The sequence below is a fragment of the Acanthaster planci genome, linkage group LG13 (genome assembly GCF_054643075.1).
Source record: "Acanthaster planci isolate LZ-2023a linkage group LG13, COTS_SCS, whole genome shotgun sequence".
In the NCBI taxonomy this organism is placed as follows: domain Eukaryota; kingdom Metazoa; phylum Echinodermata; class Asteroidea; order Valvatida; family Acanthasteridae; genus Acanthaster; species Acanthaster planci.
Window position 1 is genome coordinate 15,970,950 of NC_141789.1, and position 15,412 is coordinate 15,986,361.

The 15,412-nt window shown below is 40.3% G+C and overlaps 1 protein-coding gene across 12 annotated transcripts in view; it reads left to right on the top strand.

The window, feature by feature from the left end:
- Positions 1 to 15,412, top strand: part of LOC110973794 (RNA-binding protein 41-like) — a 75,210-nt gene that overhangs the window by 1,653 nt on the left and 58,145 nt on the right. For 7 of the 12 annotated variants that reach the window (XR_015427448.1, XR_002597512.2, XR_015427447.1 and 4 more), the window contains exons 2-8: positions 386 to 524; positions 1,479 to 1,689; positions 1,992 to 2,184; positions 2,699 to 3,330; positions 3,697 to 3,844; positions 4,446 to 4,577; positions 13,466 to 13,649. Coding sequence is in view for 2 of the 12 variants with exons in the window: in XM_022224896.2 (XP_022080588.2) it covers positions 388 to 524; positions 1,479 to 1,689; positions 1,992 to 2,184; positions 2,699 to 3,330; positions 3,697 to 3,844; positions 4,446 to 4,537 (1,413 nt within the window). In the remaining 10 variants the exon portion in view is untranslated. Of the gene's footprint in view, positions 1 to 311; positions 525 to 1,478; positions 1,690 to 1,991; positions 2,185 to 2,698; positions 3,331 to 3,696; positions 3,845 to 4,445; positions 7,221 to 13,465; positions 13,650 to 15,412 lie in introns of those variants that run through there. The other 5 variants (XR_002597516.2, XR_015427449.1, XR_002597517.2 and 2 more) reach the window with 5 other exon arrangements.

Here is a 15,412-nt window from a genome sequence, read left to right on the forward strand (position 1 = left end):
GCAAAATAATAAATGAAATGAAATCGTATAATTTGCATGCACTTCTCAACGCGTTTTATTTTTAACATGTTCAGACCTACATCATGTAGGCCCCTACATGGTTTAACTGAGCAGTAACGTACATGTAACACGCAGTGTTGCATGTGTACTGCACGTCATGTACATGCAAGAAGGAGTTCCATTTATGGATGCCACCCGACAGCCTGAAAACCCTATGGGACTGGTCTGAAAAATTCTAAGTTTTCTAAGTAAGCTACTTGCTTTTTCCCTCTTAAATTGAACTTTTCTGGAAATGTTTTTGTTTTCTGAAGGCTAATACTTGTAATACTAGCATCCGTATATGGAACTCTTCTCGCACGTGACATCCCTGTCACAACTACTCTAGGCATGGAGGATGACCCATATGAAGATGAAAGTTGTCCTGACTTTGAGCCAGCAGTCCAGTCTACTGGTCCATCAGAAGCAGTGTTGTGTGTTCAGAGAATGCTTGGAGAACAACTTGACACTAACATTTCTTTAGAACAGTAAGTTTGGCTAGCTGTTGTGAATAACATCCCTAACTGTATAGTCGCCAGGACCCTAATTTCACCACTTCTTGTCAAGTCAGATTGGTTTTTACAATAAGTGGTGAAATAAGGGACCTCAAGACTACATGTACTCTGTCATGGGCATTGGAACTTTTAGCAAATACTGCTTTAGCAGTTTTACACAATAGCTGCAAAGAACTATTGGAATGAAGAATGTTTGATATCTGATCTTTTTCTGTTTCTACAATTCTTTTTGGCCATTATGGGTTCATGCAAAGTCATCCAAGGGGTATCTGTGATAAAGTCGACTGATTCAGGTTTAGCAGTTCTCACTTTAAGTCGTTTCTCTCCCACAAACTTGTTGTCTGTTTGTGAACATCGGAAGTCATCAATACTGACATTTTGTTGCTTCACGTGCATGCACTGTGTGCATGTCTTGCTTTAAATACACGTATTCACTTGTCAACTTAGCCCAGTCTTGTCAAAGAGATGTTGTGATATAAACAGAAGTCACCGATCCTCTCTCCCTTCTGTGATGTTCGTACTCACAAACTGTATTTATTACATAAGAAGAATATCTTCCGCAGAAACATACCAGTACCCTTGGAAACAATTGTACTCAAAGCTATTGTAAATGTTACTACTTTGTCATTCGTGTACTATATGTCTGCATTGCTTAAATATGTCCACTACTCTAAAGGGATCTGGTGGAAGCATGTGCATGGTTATTGAGGCAAAGTAGCTTGCTCAGGAACAGAGAAGTCGTCAGTTTAACCAATCTTAACTTGACACCGCACATGCATATCAGATGGGGGTTCAAGGGGTATTAAAACCATTGCAGTCATTAATGAATACTTGTGCAGCCCCTGGTGATAACTTGCCATCATTAGCAAGCAAAGTTAGCAAACCATTCATGCCTGTCTCTGATCTCCCCACCCCTCTACTCTCCAGGCAAGCTTCTAAAAGCAGGTCATTCACCCAGGCTGCTGCAACCTTCAGACCTTTTGTCGAGCAGGCCAGCGGTCAATTATCCCTGGAGGAGTTTCAGGCCCTTGAGAGAGAGCACGAGGGACTTGAGAAGCTAAGAGCATGCGGTCTGAGCGATGAAGAAATTGCCCTCAAATTGGAGCATGAGGGCAGACACCTGTCTAACCTCCTTTATGTGAGTCAAATTGTTAAAGGGCTGATTATTCAGTGTTGAACTGTTACAATTTTTGCAGATGTAGATAATTATGCTTGTGTATATGAAGCTAAATCATTAAACTTAATTAGCATAAAAATTTTCTGGGCCACTAACTTTTATTTGAAATATTTAACTCTTTTATCAATTGTTCATTCCTTTCTGCTGTCTTTATTTATTTCCAATGACTGGTGTTGTTTTTAAAAAATCACAAGTTGGACTAACTGTACAGCATTAAGGTTTTCTTTGATCTGAATTCACTCAAGTCTGCTTCTCTACTCCAGCCTCACAAGCGCCATCGTTCCATTGCTGATCCGGTTGCTAGGCTGAAACGTCTCAAGGAAGTGGAAGGCAAAATCCAAAGGAAAAAGGCATCACTCAGCTCATCCCAAGATGCTACTTCTTCTGACAACAAAGAGACAGATAACGACCTTCAAGGAAGTGCCATCAGCTCACCTAAACATCCTTCATTACTCAGTAAGACGTTACCCTAAGCATTCTTGTTGTAGTCACATTTACAGATGGACGTGTCCTTTACTAAGTAGCTCCTCTGTGTAGTAGGAAAAGGACATGCTGATCTGAAAAGGTACATCTTCATTTTGTAGAATTAACCCTAACCCCCAGGGACCATTGAAATCCTGTAGGGTAAAAAGAAGCTGTGAACTTGCATCAGCATGGAATTTCTAAATCTAGGCTGTGTGAATTTTTTTGCCATGTAATCTACATCTACACTCAATATTTGCAACAGTATGCCGCCAAGAGTTTGCAACGCGTTGACCAATCACAAGGCGCGAAATCTGTCGACTCTTTCCAAACAGGCATTGGGTCGACAGTTAAGATTGGCCAATGCGTTGCAAACTCTTGGTGGCGCACTATTGTGAATAGCCCGAATTATTCGCAGAGTCTATCCACTGAGACATTAGTTAATTGTGCAATGGCAAGAGACTTGCCACTACAAGAGAATCAATCATGTTCTGTGGTTTCCTTGCAGGCAAGAAGTTTGTCCATCCTGATGATCCCATCAACCATCTAGACACTATCACCGCTGGCCTGTTTGGGGAAAGTAGTCAAGGTAAACAAGTTAGAAATGTTTCTCAGAGAAGTGGAAATGCCGTGTCCCTCATGGCTGAACCCTCCGGAGGATGCAGTCCAGGTTGCCAAGGCAACGGACCTCATGCAGCAAAAAAGGAATGGCAGGCTAATGAGTGCTCCTCTAAGGAAAAATCTGTGGATGGCTACCAAGATGGATTAAGAGTAAAATGTGCATTAGAGACCTGCGGCAGGGATTCCTGTTGGGAGTCTATCACAAAACGTGCTCTTCACATCAGTAAAGACGGAAATTTGACTAACACCCCTGAGCAAGAAATAGCCCTGGAGGGCTGTCCAGAGGAGGAGATTTCAAATAGTGCCATAGGGAGTCAAGAAACAGGAAAGATATCTCAGCAGATCTCTGGGGTCCAAGGAAAATGCATGGATGAACAAGATGAGGATAAGAAGCCCCGTAGACTGGCCTGTATTGTCAGTCCTTTGTCACGAGAGGATTTATTGCACCATCATCTAAGTCAGGATGACATTCGTAGGATGGAGCGCTTTGCAAACTACTCACCAGGGGAACCAAGCAAGGTAGTGTTAAAAAGATCAACAAAATTGAAATTTACACAACAATTTTTACGGCTTTTTTAACACAAACCAAAATCTTTCTCTAAATTAATACACAGAAAATTGTGCATATCTAGATTTCAAACAATTATGTTTGCATGACAACAAACACATAGAAAATCTGTTATGAGAAAATTTATGGGGGAATTACAAAAATGGAAAAGATTGAATTATAAAACTCTGTTCAGTCTTACATTCAAGCGAAAAATGTTCTCAACAATTTTGTAAATGTTGAATTAACATTTCACCCCCTCCCTTAGCCACACATAAAGGAAAATAATAAAAACGAAATAAAATACCCACTTTGTCTGACTGGTTATGGCATTGTAGGTTCTCTACCTTAAGAACCTGTCGACTAAAGTCACAGAGGCTGATCTGGCATCACTCTTTATCAGTTTCCAGCATCCTGACAAACCTAAGATTATCTTCAAACTTCTCAAAGGAAGGATGAAAGGGCAAGCTTTTGTGACCTTTGCAGGTAAACTAACGGAAAAAGGGGAATCCTTGATATCTTTTTCAAAGGAATTTCTTTGAAAGTAATATTACTATAATTGAGTCACCATTTCATAAAATTCTGACAGTCCATCAGGACTTCAGAAACAGATTTCCCACCAAAATATAATATATGGCATTCAAGAGCTATACTAGTGCAGTAGAATTATTGGTATAATTACAATGACTTTAAAATATGATCATTTTTTTAATCCAAGTTGATGTTGATCAGAGGAGAAACTTGAAATTTGTTTATTTGTTTTGAGACTAACAGATCAGTTTATTGCAACTTACTTTTAAATCAAAGTTATTTTGTACTAATTGATTGATATGCCATATTTCTTCGAATTTAAGTAGTGTGACATGTACGGTAGATATTGGACAAACTCGTCCAGGGAGATGGCACACTTTTAGCTAACATAGTTTTGTTTTCCAGATGAAAGTGTTAGAGTTCACACACCAGTTTTGAGCATAAAGGCTGTAGGTGGATTGTCAATTTTGTAAGTTTTGAAGTGTTTTATTTCCTGTCATCAGTAAATTTACACACCTCTTGTCTTTCTAGTCTAATGGACCTCTCTTCTTTGCAGACACAGAAATGGCAGTTGAAGCAATGGCACATGCCAATGGTTATCCCTTGAAAGGGAAACCAGTGATCATTCAGTTTGGAAAGCAGAGATGACGGACGACAAGTGACATCATGAGAGTCTTCCCCCAAAATGGTAATTATACACGTAAACTGAAGAGATTGAACTCTGAAAAAGTATTTCCAAGATTATTCAAGGAATTTTTATCTGTGTTTCCCATGTACATGTATATTGTTCATCTTTTTATTTTACTCACCGTCGGCTTTACAGAATAAAGTGGATAGGTGTACTGAAGCATACAATATCAGGGCAAGATTAGCTCCGTAGTTTTATTTTCAAATCACACAAGCAAAATGAGGGTTGTCTCATTTGGTGTCAAGCGTAGTTGTGATACACAATTTCAATCGAAATTCTGTCTGAATAATGAATAGAAAACTTATACACCAGGGAGTAGTTAATCGCAAAAGCCTTCCCATGATTTATACTGGGCGCTGGAAAAAACATGTTCCTGCATATCAATCTTATTTTTAGGACTTACAATCTTGTCAAGTATTTCATAATTTATCAACTTGAGCTATAGTGGCCTCATATCGGTACATTTGCAAGCATTGGAGTGTCACAATCAGTCATACCCGGATAACGAAGACCTGGATATGGTGTACCTGTAAGATTACACCCCAAGCTTTAATGGGCAAGGTGTTGTAGGTTATCACTTGAGTACTGGTTGCGAATAAACCGGTTCCCTGCGGCAAGTGACCCATGACAATTACTCCACTTGTCCCTCGTCGGCACAGGAATGACCCAAATGCTGTTAAGAGGGTTGGCCGGGAGGGTCTGGGTTCGGACCTCAAGTATCATTGTGAATAATTACCTCCATTCGCGCTTGACCAGACTCTTGAGAAAACATTCCCCCTTGCCAGTCATACTCGAAGCACACTGCTATAAAAAGGACAGGTTGCCATGGAGTTCTGGCTATTGAAGTTACCGCACATAATGGGAATTGATAGTGCTTTGCTCGTACCCTTGGGGCTAACAGTTTTTTATACATGTATGCAAGTCTTCAAATATGTACTAAAAATTTATTAACAGGTCGTAATGGAAGCTTTGATGAGTTATGGCTGAAACCAACAATATTGTCACTGATATTATGCTGTTAAAAACTAATCTTCCTCATCTTTCCAAGCCAAAAGCTTCTGCATTACCGCAAACATGCACATTTCCTACTCGAGTGAGGATAATTTAAATGTTCCTTACGTGGGTTGGGATTGTAATATTTGCTCTGAATTTTGCCCGAGCAAAAATATTTATTTTACATTCAGTCCAAGCATAGAGCACATATGACTTACAGGGCACAGCATTTGTGCTAGGCTTGGGGCACATGTGCAATATATACCATACGGCAATAGGTCAAGTACTCTGTGTTATGCACACCTAGATTCAGGAAGCCAGACTACTAGAGCAATGAATTGTATGGCGATATGCATGACGATATCAATGATTGATTGTTGTTCAAGCCAACTGAAATGGTGCTTTGTGAATGATAAATATTGTTTGCCACACCAGGCCGTTTGATGTCAAGAGACATCCTGATAAATGCTTACATGTATGTGTTGAATGCCACATTCATAGTTCTTATCAGTACCGCAAAAAAATTGAAAATACATGTAGCTACAAAGCAAAGCCCAGTTACATGGTAAATAACTCCATCACAGCGTAGTATGGCATCTTCAAAATTATGATAAGGGTCATTCTATAAATTAGGGGTCCAGTTCTTTTTCCGTTTCCCTGTCACATCTGACATGATTGTGTAAGTTCAGAACACATTTTCTAATTTCCAAGACTGATGAATTTATGCAAATACCTGCCAAACAAATAGAAATAGTTTGTAATAAATTTTGGTGATATTTCCATGTCAAAGTACACATACAGGTCTGGTGTAACAGGGAAACAAAAATTCACACTTTTGGACCCTGAATTTATAGAATGGCCCGTAAGGCGAATTTTTTGTTATTTTGGTTTTGTTCTGGTTCGCGTATTTTTATTATTGCATGAACCAAATCTGTTTTGAACACAAATATTAATAGGAGTTATGATTAAGAGGAGCAAATTAAATTTGTAAATTACAAGAAAGAACCAGTTTCTCAAGAGAGAAGTTACACTTGTTTATTTGAGTTTGTGTTTCCTTGATAATTAGAATTTTTGTTACCATCATCACTGTTCACTTTCACCACCAGCACCATTCACATTCACCATCCTCACCATTCACATTCACCATCCTCACCATTCACATTCATCATCCTCACCATTCACATTCACCATCCTCACCATTCACATTCACCATCAACACCATTCACTTTCACCATCAACACCATTCACATTCACCATCCTAAATATTCTCATTTACCATCCTCACCATCCACATTCACCATCCTCACCATCCTCACCATTCACATTCACCATCCTCACCATTCACATTCACCACCAGTACCATTTTATTTTCATCATCACTCTTCAATGTTTTACGTCTTCACTGGTCTTATATTTCGATTTCTGGCAGGTTCAAATAATTTTCCTGATAGTGTGCGTTTCATAGAAACGTTTTCTAGGCATATGTCAATAGCTTAAATTCCTCTTCCGATACACAGAATAGCCTACTTAAATGTGTATAAATTTGAACGAACTAAAAAGAAAAGTAATCGTAGATATCAATTCGTGTCACTTTTAAGTGAAATATCAATCACTTAATCAACATCTGTCAATAAACTTCTCCCAAAGTAATTTCGATGCGGTAGTCTCTCAAAAATCCTCTTCACCGATCATATAGTTCAGAATTCAGCGATGTCGTGTCTTTAAGTTGTTCGGTCACGCGCACAACCATACAGCCACGTCAGGACACCCAGAAGTTCCTCACCTTTTCGAAGTCTTAAGCAGGAGTCCAGGTACAACATAGCGTCGTTCCCATCCATTTTTCTTTCCTCGTTCAGACAACCCTTTTGTATATGTTATTGCTCCTTGCCACACATCCGCTAACATGACCATCATCCTCTAACATGATGACCATCACCAGCAGGTGTTTCTGGAGTAGTCTAATCTTTTCCAAAGATGACTGATGACGTACTGACCTTTAATTACTAAAAAGGCCAGACCGAGTGCATGTATTGCCAGCTGCTATCATAGGGCATACTTCGAACGTACCTCAAAGATGAATTCTTTGCAGCTTTCGTGCAGCTTTCAGTCTAGACTAAAGATGAAAAAGGTCATCTTAGTATTCTCCAACTGCGTCGAGATAAAAATGTAAGGGCGTGGCAATTTTAAAGATATGCTTCATTTCTTAAAGCTTATAACTCAACTAATGGCGCTTTATGTAAGAAATTAAACCAAGTTGAAGTTGGAATTTTCATTTTTGGAGGGTATATGACCCTGAGAAATAAAACAGAAGCCACCCGCCCCCCCCCCTTTTGTCTGTTGGGGTTGTCAGTTTTCTGCTATAAACCACGACTGTGTGGGTTTAGAGTTGAGTTATTATGCTAACAGGCATTGGAGTGAATCGGCCGATTTTTGGCATGCATGATAAAGCACATTGTTGTCGTTTAATAATCGTGAGTGCTGTCTTGGCCCACTGTGGACTCGCACGAGCGTGCGATAAACCCGACTGTACATCCATTTAACTCCTGTAAGGCCTTAACACACACCCTTCGTTGCCATCTCAAGGTTGGATTTTCATTAAGAAAATAAACAGGTTAGGATTTTGAGCTCTGTAAAGGTCAGAGGTGAGTGAGTAGACTCAATTATGCTCTGTCATTGACAGGTTGACGGTCCAAGGTGATAAGTGATGTTTCCATAGTTGCCAAAAAGCTTTGTGATTGTCACTTTAAATTTAATTTTTTCCGGTTTAAGTATCCATCCGTTACGTATGTGTGACTGCTTATTATATGCGATGTTGTTTTAAGTCGCATACATTTTGTCCCAGAGTCATTTAAGTCGAACGAACGTGTTTGGGCAATGTTTGTTTGTTTGTTTGTTTGTTTGTTTATTTATTTAAGATTTATTGTACTGAATTTAGAGTTGGTTCGATTTTATTTAGTTGAACTGACTTTAGGATGACTTTAACCTCAGGTTTTTACATCTTCCTCGTGGCAGCCTTTTACTGTCAGCAATTGACAAGTGATTTTAACTTCGCGCATCTCGAAACATCCCAAGGGTACCCACGGAAAACAAATGCCGTCTTTTAAGTGCGATAGGGACACTGAGAGGCAGAAAGAAGCTGCGGTGTTTTTGCCTCCTAAATGATATTATGGTTGGGTCATCCAGCCTATTTAGACAGCTGAAAACGTGCGGAAGCTGCCGAGGACGTGTATCCTCAGGCACCTGCTGAGATTCCCAAGCTCTGTTGCCTCTCACTTCTTGGTGTCTCCTTCATCCAAGCTCTCGGAGGAACAAAGCCCATGCGGCGAAGTATGTGCTCAGGCCTTGTCTTGACCATGTTTTCTTACATTTCCCATGGTCGTCGTCGGAATAGACATTTCGTTCTAAAAGGCTTTTAAATTGTTTGTTTTATCTAAAAATGTGATTTTTGTTTGAGGATGCTATTGAATTTTTGTCTGCGAAATTGTAATGTTTGGCTTATGTGCAGTGCATGCGCCGTGTACTCTTCCCGGAAAGTTCTTCAACTACTTGTGGTATGGACGGGATTTTTAACTCAATTGACCCAAAAGGAGGCTACTTTTTTATAATGACGTTAAAAACTGTTGGTGTGCTGTAATTTCTATTACGCGTTTTTCGTTGTTGCTTTAGTGTGACCTCTATTTTGGCATGAACACTGCTTTAAGCCTAAGGCGTGAGCAAGATCGTTGTACCAAATTATGACAAGGTAGGCCTCCAAATTGGCGTTGACCTGCACGGAACACTATCATGGACGCTAAAACTATGGTTGTACATAAGTTATGTACACCCATTCTAAATTCATAAAATGACAGCAATGTTGGGACTGTCTTAGGTCTTGGTAACCACCTTCTCGTCCAACACCCACTGCCCTTCATCGACTTCGCGACTTTGTTGAGGCTCAAGCCCAGGAGACATACCGATAGCCTTAATCCCGTGTCAAATCAGTGGAGTGCTCTGTCAACCTTTTGTCATCAATTGAAGCCGTCAGAGGGAGGGTTGCGAGGGTTGATTGAAGCCAATCCTGAGAGGAATCACATTTAGCAACTCCTTAGAGAATAGAAGTTCGTATATTAAACTTGTCAGGTAGAGAGGTGGCTTCCTCATCAAAAGGCATCGTCCGAGGAGATGAGACAGTGCCATTTGGGCCAAAGTGATTGCCCTCCGGTTGGTGTTAGTGGACTGATATAGCTGCCGAGGCACTGACAATGTTTAGAGAATTTGATTGTACTCGAAGTACCGTAGTTTGTTTTAATCAGATTAATGTTTATATTCGGTTGTTTCATTTCCTCTGCTTCATTTTGTGACACCTGCAGTAAACTATTTTTCCTGGAAGTTTTTTTCCAATCATTTTATGAAAATCGGGGAATCGTGCGTGTAGATTTGTCACGTGTTGCAGATTAAGATTCCAAACATTTACTTCATTCGTAGTTGAATGACATGAATCAAAGGCATGACTTGCTCTGAAAGTATTGGAAATAGTCTATTTTCATTTGCAAACTTAACCGAAGGTCAGTGCATGCAACACACATTGGGCTTGACTACAGGAATGTGTCTGGATTGGTACTTTTCATTCATTTTCAAACAAACCGTTCTACTATGCACCATATCTTATTTTTATGTACTTTTTGTTCTTTGAAATTTATACATGTATGACTCGGCATCCTTGTTCAAAACCTAAAAAAAAAAGAAAGGAAAAACACTTTATCATTCCAACATATTAATGGCAACATCCTTAAGCATTCAGTGGAGTGGCCCTTACACAATGCATTTCATCGTCTTAGACAATCTTGACTTTACCTTAGAGGGAAAATCCTGTCTCCTTTTGCTCCTTGAGGTTGTCTCCTTAAAGTACATTCAGTACAGACGGATTGACCGTCTCTTTTAACGCTAGAAATCTCTGCATAAATTCCACAATTCATTAAAAATTATTACATTGATTGTGGTGGCCTAATTTAGAATCGATCTGTTCCGTGGAGGAGTTGGAGTTATTTTGACTGGACTAGAAGAACATACCCCGATCCTCTCTTGGTCAAAGATTTCCACTGGCTCCGGTTACGTGATGGGAGTTTGTTACGTGGTAGTTACGCCATCGAAATGTTTCTAATTAAATAGTTTCACCTGATGTTTATGTTGACAAGTGAGTTAAGATTTTTAATGATCCTCTTGATTGAATGAAAAGGTTGGAGAACTCTGCATCTGTGCAAATTCGTTGAACACCTAAAAGGATACCTAACTTGGAAATACTGAGGCATATGGAGCTAGTCATTAGATGGATCATGTTACATCGATCTGCGTTATATCTTGAACTTTCTTTCCCTCGCATTTGATACATACCTGCGTCATGTAGAGAGTTAGTTTCCTTTCAAGTTCTTTTCAAGGTCGCAGGCTGTGGTACTTATCGTCTCATTTTCAGAATGACTTTATTGGCGTTGGAAGTGACGTCTTTGTGCCGAGCACAGTGAACACGAAGAGAATGGGGTACCAGCCACAGTGCAGGGTACCAAATGGCTTGTGTCTGGTTACCTGTTATTTCTGCTTTAACGGCTTATGACACCGACCTCAGGTGATACACTAACTCGTTTATGACTCAGCCTTGGCCGATCACCTATGAAATTACTATCAATTCCTTGTGCAACAGTATGTTACCCAGAGCACTTTGATCTTGGCCGGTATCTGTTGTTATATTTAAACGAGATTGAGATAGTACATGTATCTTCAAACTTCACTCCATGGCTTGTCCTCATTTTATAGCAAGCAAATCTAATTATCATTGTATTACTTGTCAGCATGAGTCCGTCGTTCCACAACCATTTTTCCTAGAATGTTACAGACCTGCATTTTTGTCGTCGGTGTTGATATTGCAGCTATGAGAAAATGAAAGACGTTGGTTTCATGGTGTGAGGATTTAAGCTTCTACAAAATCCACACCAAGTGCGTGCATGAAGGTGCATGTGGCACGAACACAACTATGTCTTGGGTACGTGTCATTTTTGCACGCGACATTAGGATTTAAAACCACACTTAGGCCTGCGTATCATATGTGTGCCTTAGCGATTGTATGACAAAGGTGTTGCTGCCTGATATATATACTGACCCCAACTACCTGTTTCTCATCAAACCAACTTGTCTTTGCCCTGTCCACGACAAGATTCTTCTCTCTTGAATTTAATAGTTCTTAGTGGTTGTCTCCCTATAATCTTCGATTTTGTGCCCGCAATCCATTAGGGAGTACTTTTGTTGGCATGGCAACCAGGCCAGATTTCTGCCGAGATTGTCGATTTTCATTTTGACCGCTGTGTCTTTGACCCTCATGGTAGCTCAACTTTATCCTTGGATTGCTAGTGGCCATTCACCATGCAGTAATCCCCCACCCGGTTTCGTTTGAAAATCTTTTCTTACAAAGTATGTTGTGCGTCAAAAGCGTTGATGTCAGATTTTTGGATGCTTTTATCTTCTGTTGGACCTATTGGGCGTAGAAAGCCTACAAGTTAAAGTCAACGCTGATGTTTCTTTGCATCACTAATCTCGCATCTTTGAAGTCTATCACGTCCCCTGGCGGAGCAAGTTGAAAAGTTCACCCACTCCCGTGATATCTGTGAGTGACATTGACCCTAACCAACACAGACGCACAAAGATATATATTTATCTCGAAAATCAATCAGGCTTTGCTATGAAACCGGAGAAAACTCATCTTGTCCCGGACAAAGCTCTGTCAGCATCAAAATTTGGAATAGGTCTGTTCTTCGAAGGAGCTCCTCGTCGACAGCACTTATAGTTCATCTCAATCTGACTCCCGGGGTTCAACCAAATCTAATCTAATGGCAGCTTTAAAAATAAACCGATCTTGACCGGTAAAATTAACCATGGCCGAAGGGACATACAAGACGGCCCGATGAACATCATTTTGGAGGGCAGTACACTGCCTTTCTATCACTAGACTTTTGACTAGAAAACAAACACTTGGTAGAGCTAACAACCTGTGATTGGCTGCGAGTATCGTTTCTTAAGTGCATTAAAGATGGAAATAAAAATTATGAGCAAAGGGACAATTACTTTCTTGGTTAAGTAGTATTTCCAATTCCTAAATAGGCCCTGAGGTGGACCACGAGAGAGCGCAATTGTCCTGGTTCATGACCGTACTTATGAAACGCAAGCTTTGCAGTCACATCGCTATCAAGAAAATGGACACTCCCCGCCAATATGGCTCTTGTCAATCGATGAGGGGGTGCATCTGCTCAAGGCGGGTAACTTTGGCTAGTTTCATCGAAGTAATTGTTTGCTGTCTTCCGACTTCATCCATAAACATATCCTGTGCCTATTTATTTTCAATTTCTTCTTTTCAATCATCTCAAGGGATGTACCTACCTGAGCACTCTCGTTTCTCCGCACATTGATCTCGTTTGACATATCTTATGGCTTGTCTTGTATATGTATTTGCATTGTTGGCGCTATTTGACTCTTGTAGGGTGGATTAAAAAATTTGAATCAAGCATAACCTTGTGCCCCTCACAGAAAATCCAAATTTGTCAAGCTCATGAAAAGTTCATCCCTGTGTTTATTTTAAACCGAGTTTTGTTCGAGTTTCTCTTGAACTGTCACTTTTCTTGTCTTGTGTGCTGTAATGCGCACTTTTCACAATATTTTCACCTTTCTTTTAACCACTTACTTACCCTGAACATTAAACTGTAAACATTCTCGTTCGTGTTCCTGTACTATGCTGTCTGGGTAATGCACACCAGACGTTTATACGTTTCGTTCTTCCTCGTTCTGTGTTTTTTAGCTTACAGTCCCTATATTATGAACCCTTCATCCTGTGATTGCATATTTCTTATTTGTTTTTCTTCCATTCTACGAAACAGAAATCTGTTGCTAGCTTTAGCTCATCTCCCGCTGGTGTCTTCTTCATCAATATCGCCATCATCATCAGTAGATGTGGCATCATCACTTTCGTCAACGTTAAGTCTTTAGTTCCAAGTCAACACGACAGTGCTCCAGGTCTACAGATTATTGGAAACATTCTGACCCTTCTTCTCATCAATCAAGGTTGGTGTTTAATCATACTCAGTAGGACGGTGGCCCGTGTTTCCTGCCCTCAATAAGCCTTTTGCAGGTTAAATTTGAATAAAATCTGGTACACTGAGTTCTTGACATTCATGTGAATTCTCCACACTAAAGACACTGTTGCTATACCGCATGATTCGGGGCAAGCTTTTGCTTCGTTACATAAGTGACACCTTGCAACAATTCCCCTTTTTAATGAATTAGAAGGGCACAAATGATCAGTCCATTCCAGAGAGGGTGGTCGCTATGCAAAACTTGCCCCAGTCACGAGGTACAGCAACAGTGTTTTTAGTCCAGGGAATTCAAACTGTTACACATTGTATTTATGTGCAATCAGATAACTCAGTGTATAAGATTTTATTCAAATTTAACTCGCAAAAGGCTTATTCACACAATCCAATCTGGCCGCTTTCGTTAACCAAACATTGGCCGTTAAGTCACTGAAGCTGTTCTACTTTCACCACGTCGGCCGTTATTTCCCTTGCAAACATATTATATGCGGGAAAAATGGCATTGTTGGCGTCAAGATCCATGTATTGATCAGAACAGAATACGTCAAGCGTTTTGTTCATTTCATTGTCAATATTTGCATTTATAGTATTAATTATCGATGATCTGTAATGTCTTTTGCCATAGTCTGATGAGTACTTGTTGTCAAACATGTAAGACTCAACAAATGAAAAATGGTATCTCGGTCAGTGATTAGAAAGATGTGGTGAGAAATCGCATGGTATCTGTAGCAGTCTCCATAGCGACGAGCAGCTCGATGTTCAGAGCATTCGTTTGAGAAATTGAAAAAAAAAATCGTTTGGGCAAGTCTACCCGCTTCCTCTTCCGCACAAGGCTGCTCATTTCCTATAGATCGTGTTCGGAGGATGCCAGGAGGTTAGGGGGCGCCGCCCCAGACCAGCCTGATAGTCACGGTCTCCCCATTTGAACCTTATCCGGTTTCTCTGCGTTGCAATCTCCAATCCATCATCTTCCCGGAATATCTTGACCCCCGAACCGTATTGATATCACAAGAAGTCCCGGTTACCATCGTGGATGGACACGCCAAGTCACGTAACGCCGCTTAGACCCTGCAGATGGAGACTCTTCAGTGGCTATTTTGCTGAATTTGTCTCTTTCGACATGTGGCCTGCTGGATTCAATGTCATACGACGGGATTTCTGCAGTTGATAACGCTGCACAGGTGTATCCCCTTCGGAGAGGACGGAGACGGGTATAGATCATTGGATTGACTGTTTGTAGTTTCCTGAGGGTCTTCCTTTATACGGGTACCTGCTATAAGGCCATTCTGTCGTCAGTTTTGTAATACTAGATAGGTAGTTTGTCTCTAATGAATTTCTAATCAATTGTGGTAATGGGCTGGGTGATGTGTAGATCTTTTTTACGCTCCTTTCTGTTCATGTTGGAGAGATGCGCAGTCGATATTTTTTGTGCCGAAGTCGTCTTTTTATGATAATCGTCCGGAGTTCTATTTGGATGTCGTTGCAATTGTTGTAAAGTCGTTGCAATGAAAAGAGTCAACCACTGGAAAATGACCAAAACAGTAGATAGGCCTATACTGACAACTGGCAATGTCATAAATAACCAAGGCGAAGAGTTACTTAAAAAAAAGGAAAATGTTGGCACGTGTGCCTGTAGATTAATTATAGTGTCGCTGGCAATAGCAAAGAGCATTCGTCTGAGTAGCCTCGAGAATGGAATATAAACAAATAAAATGATTATTGGTCTGATGATGT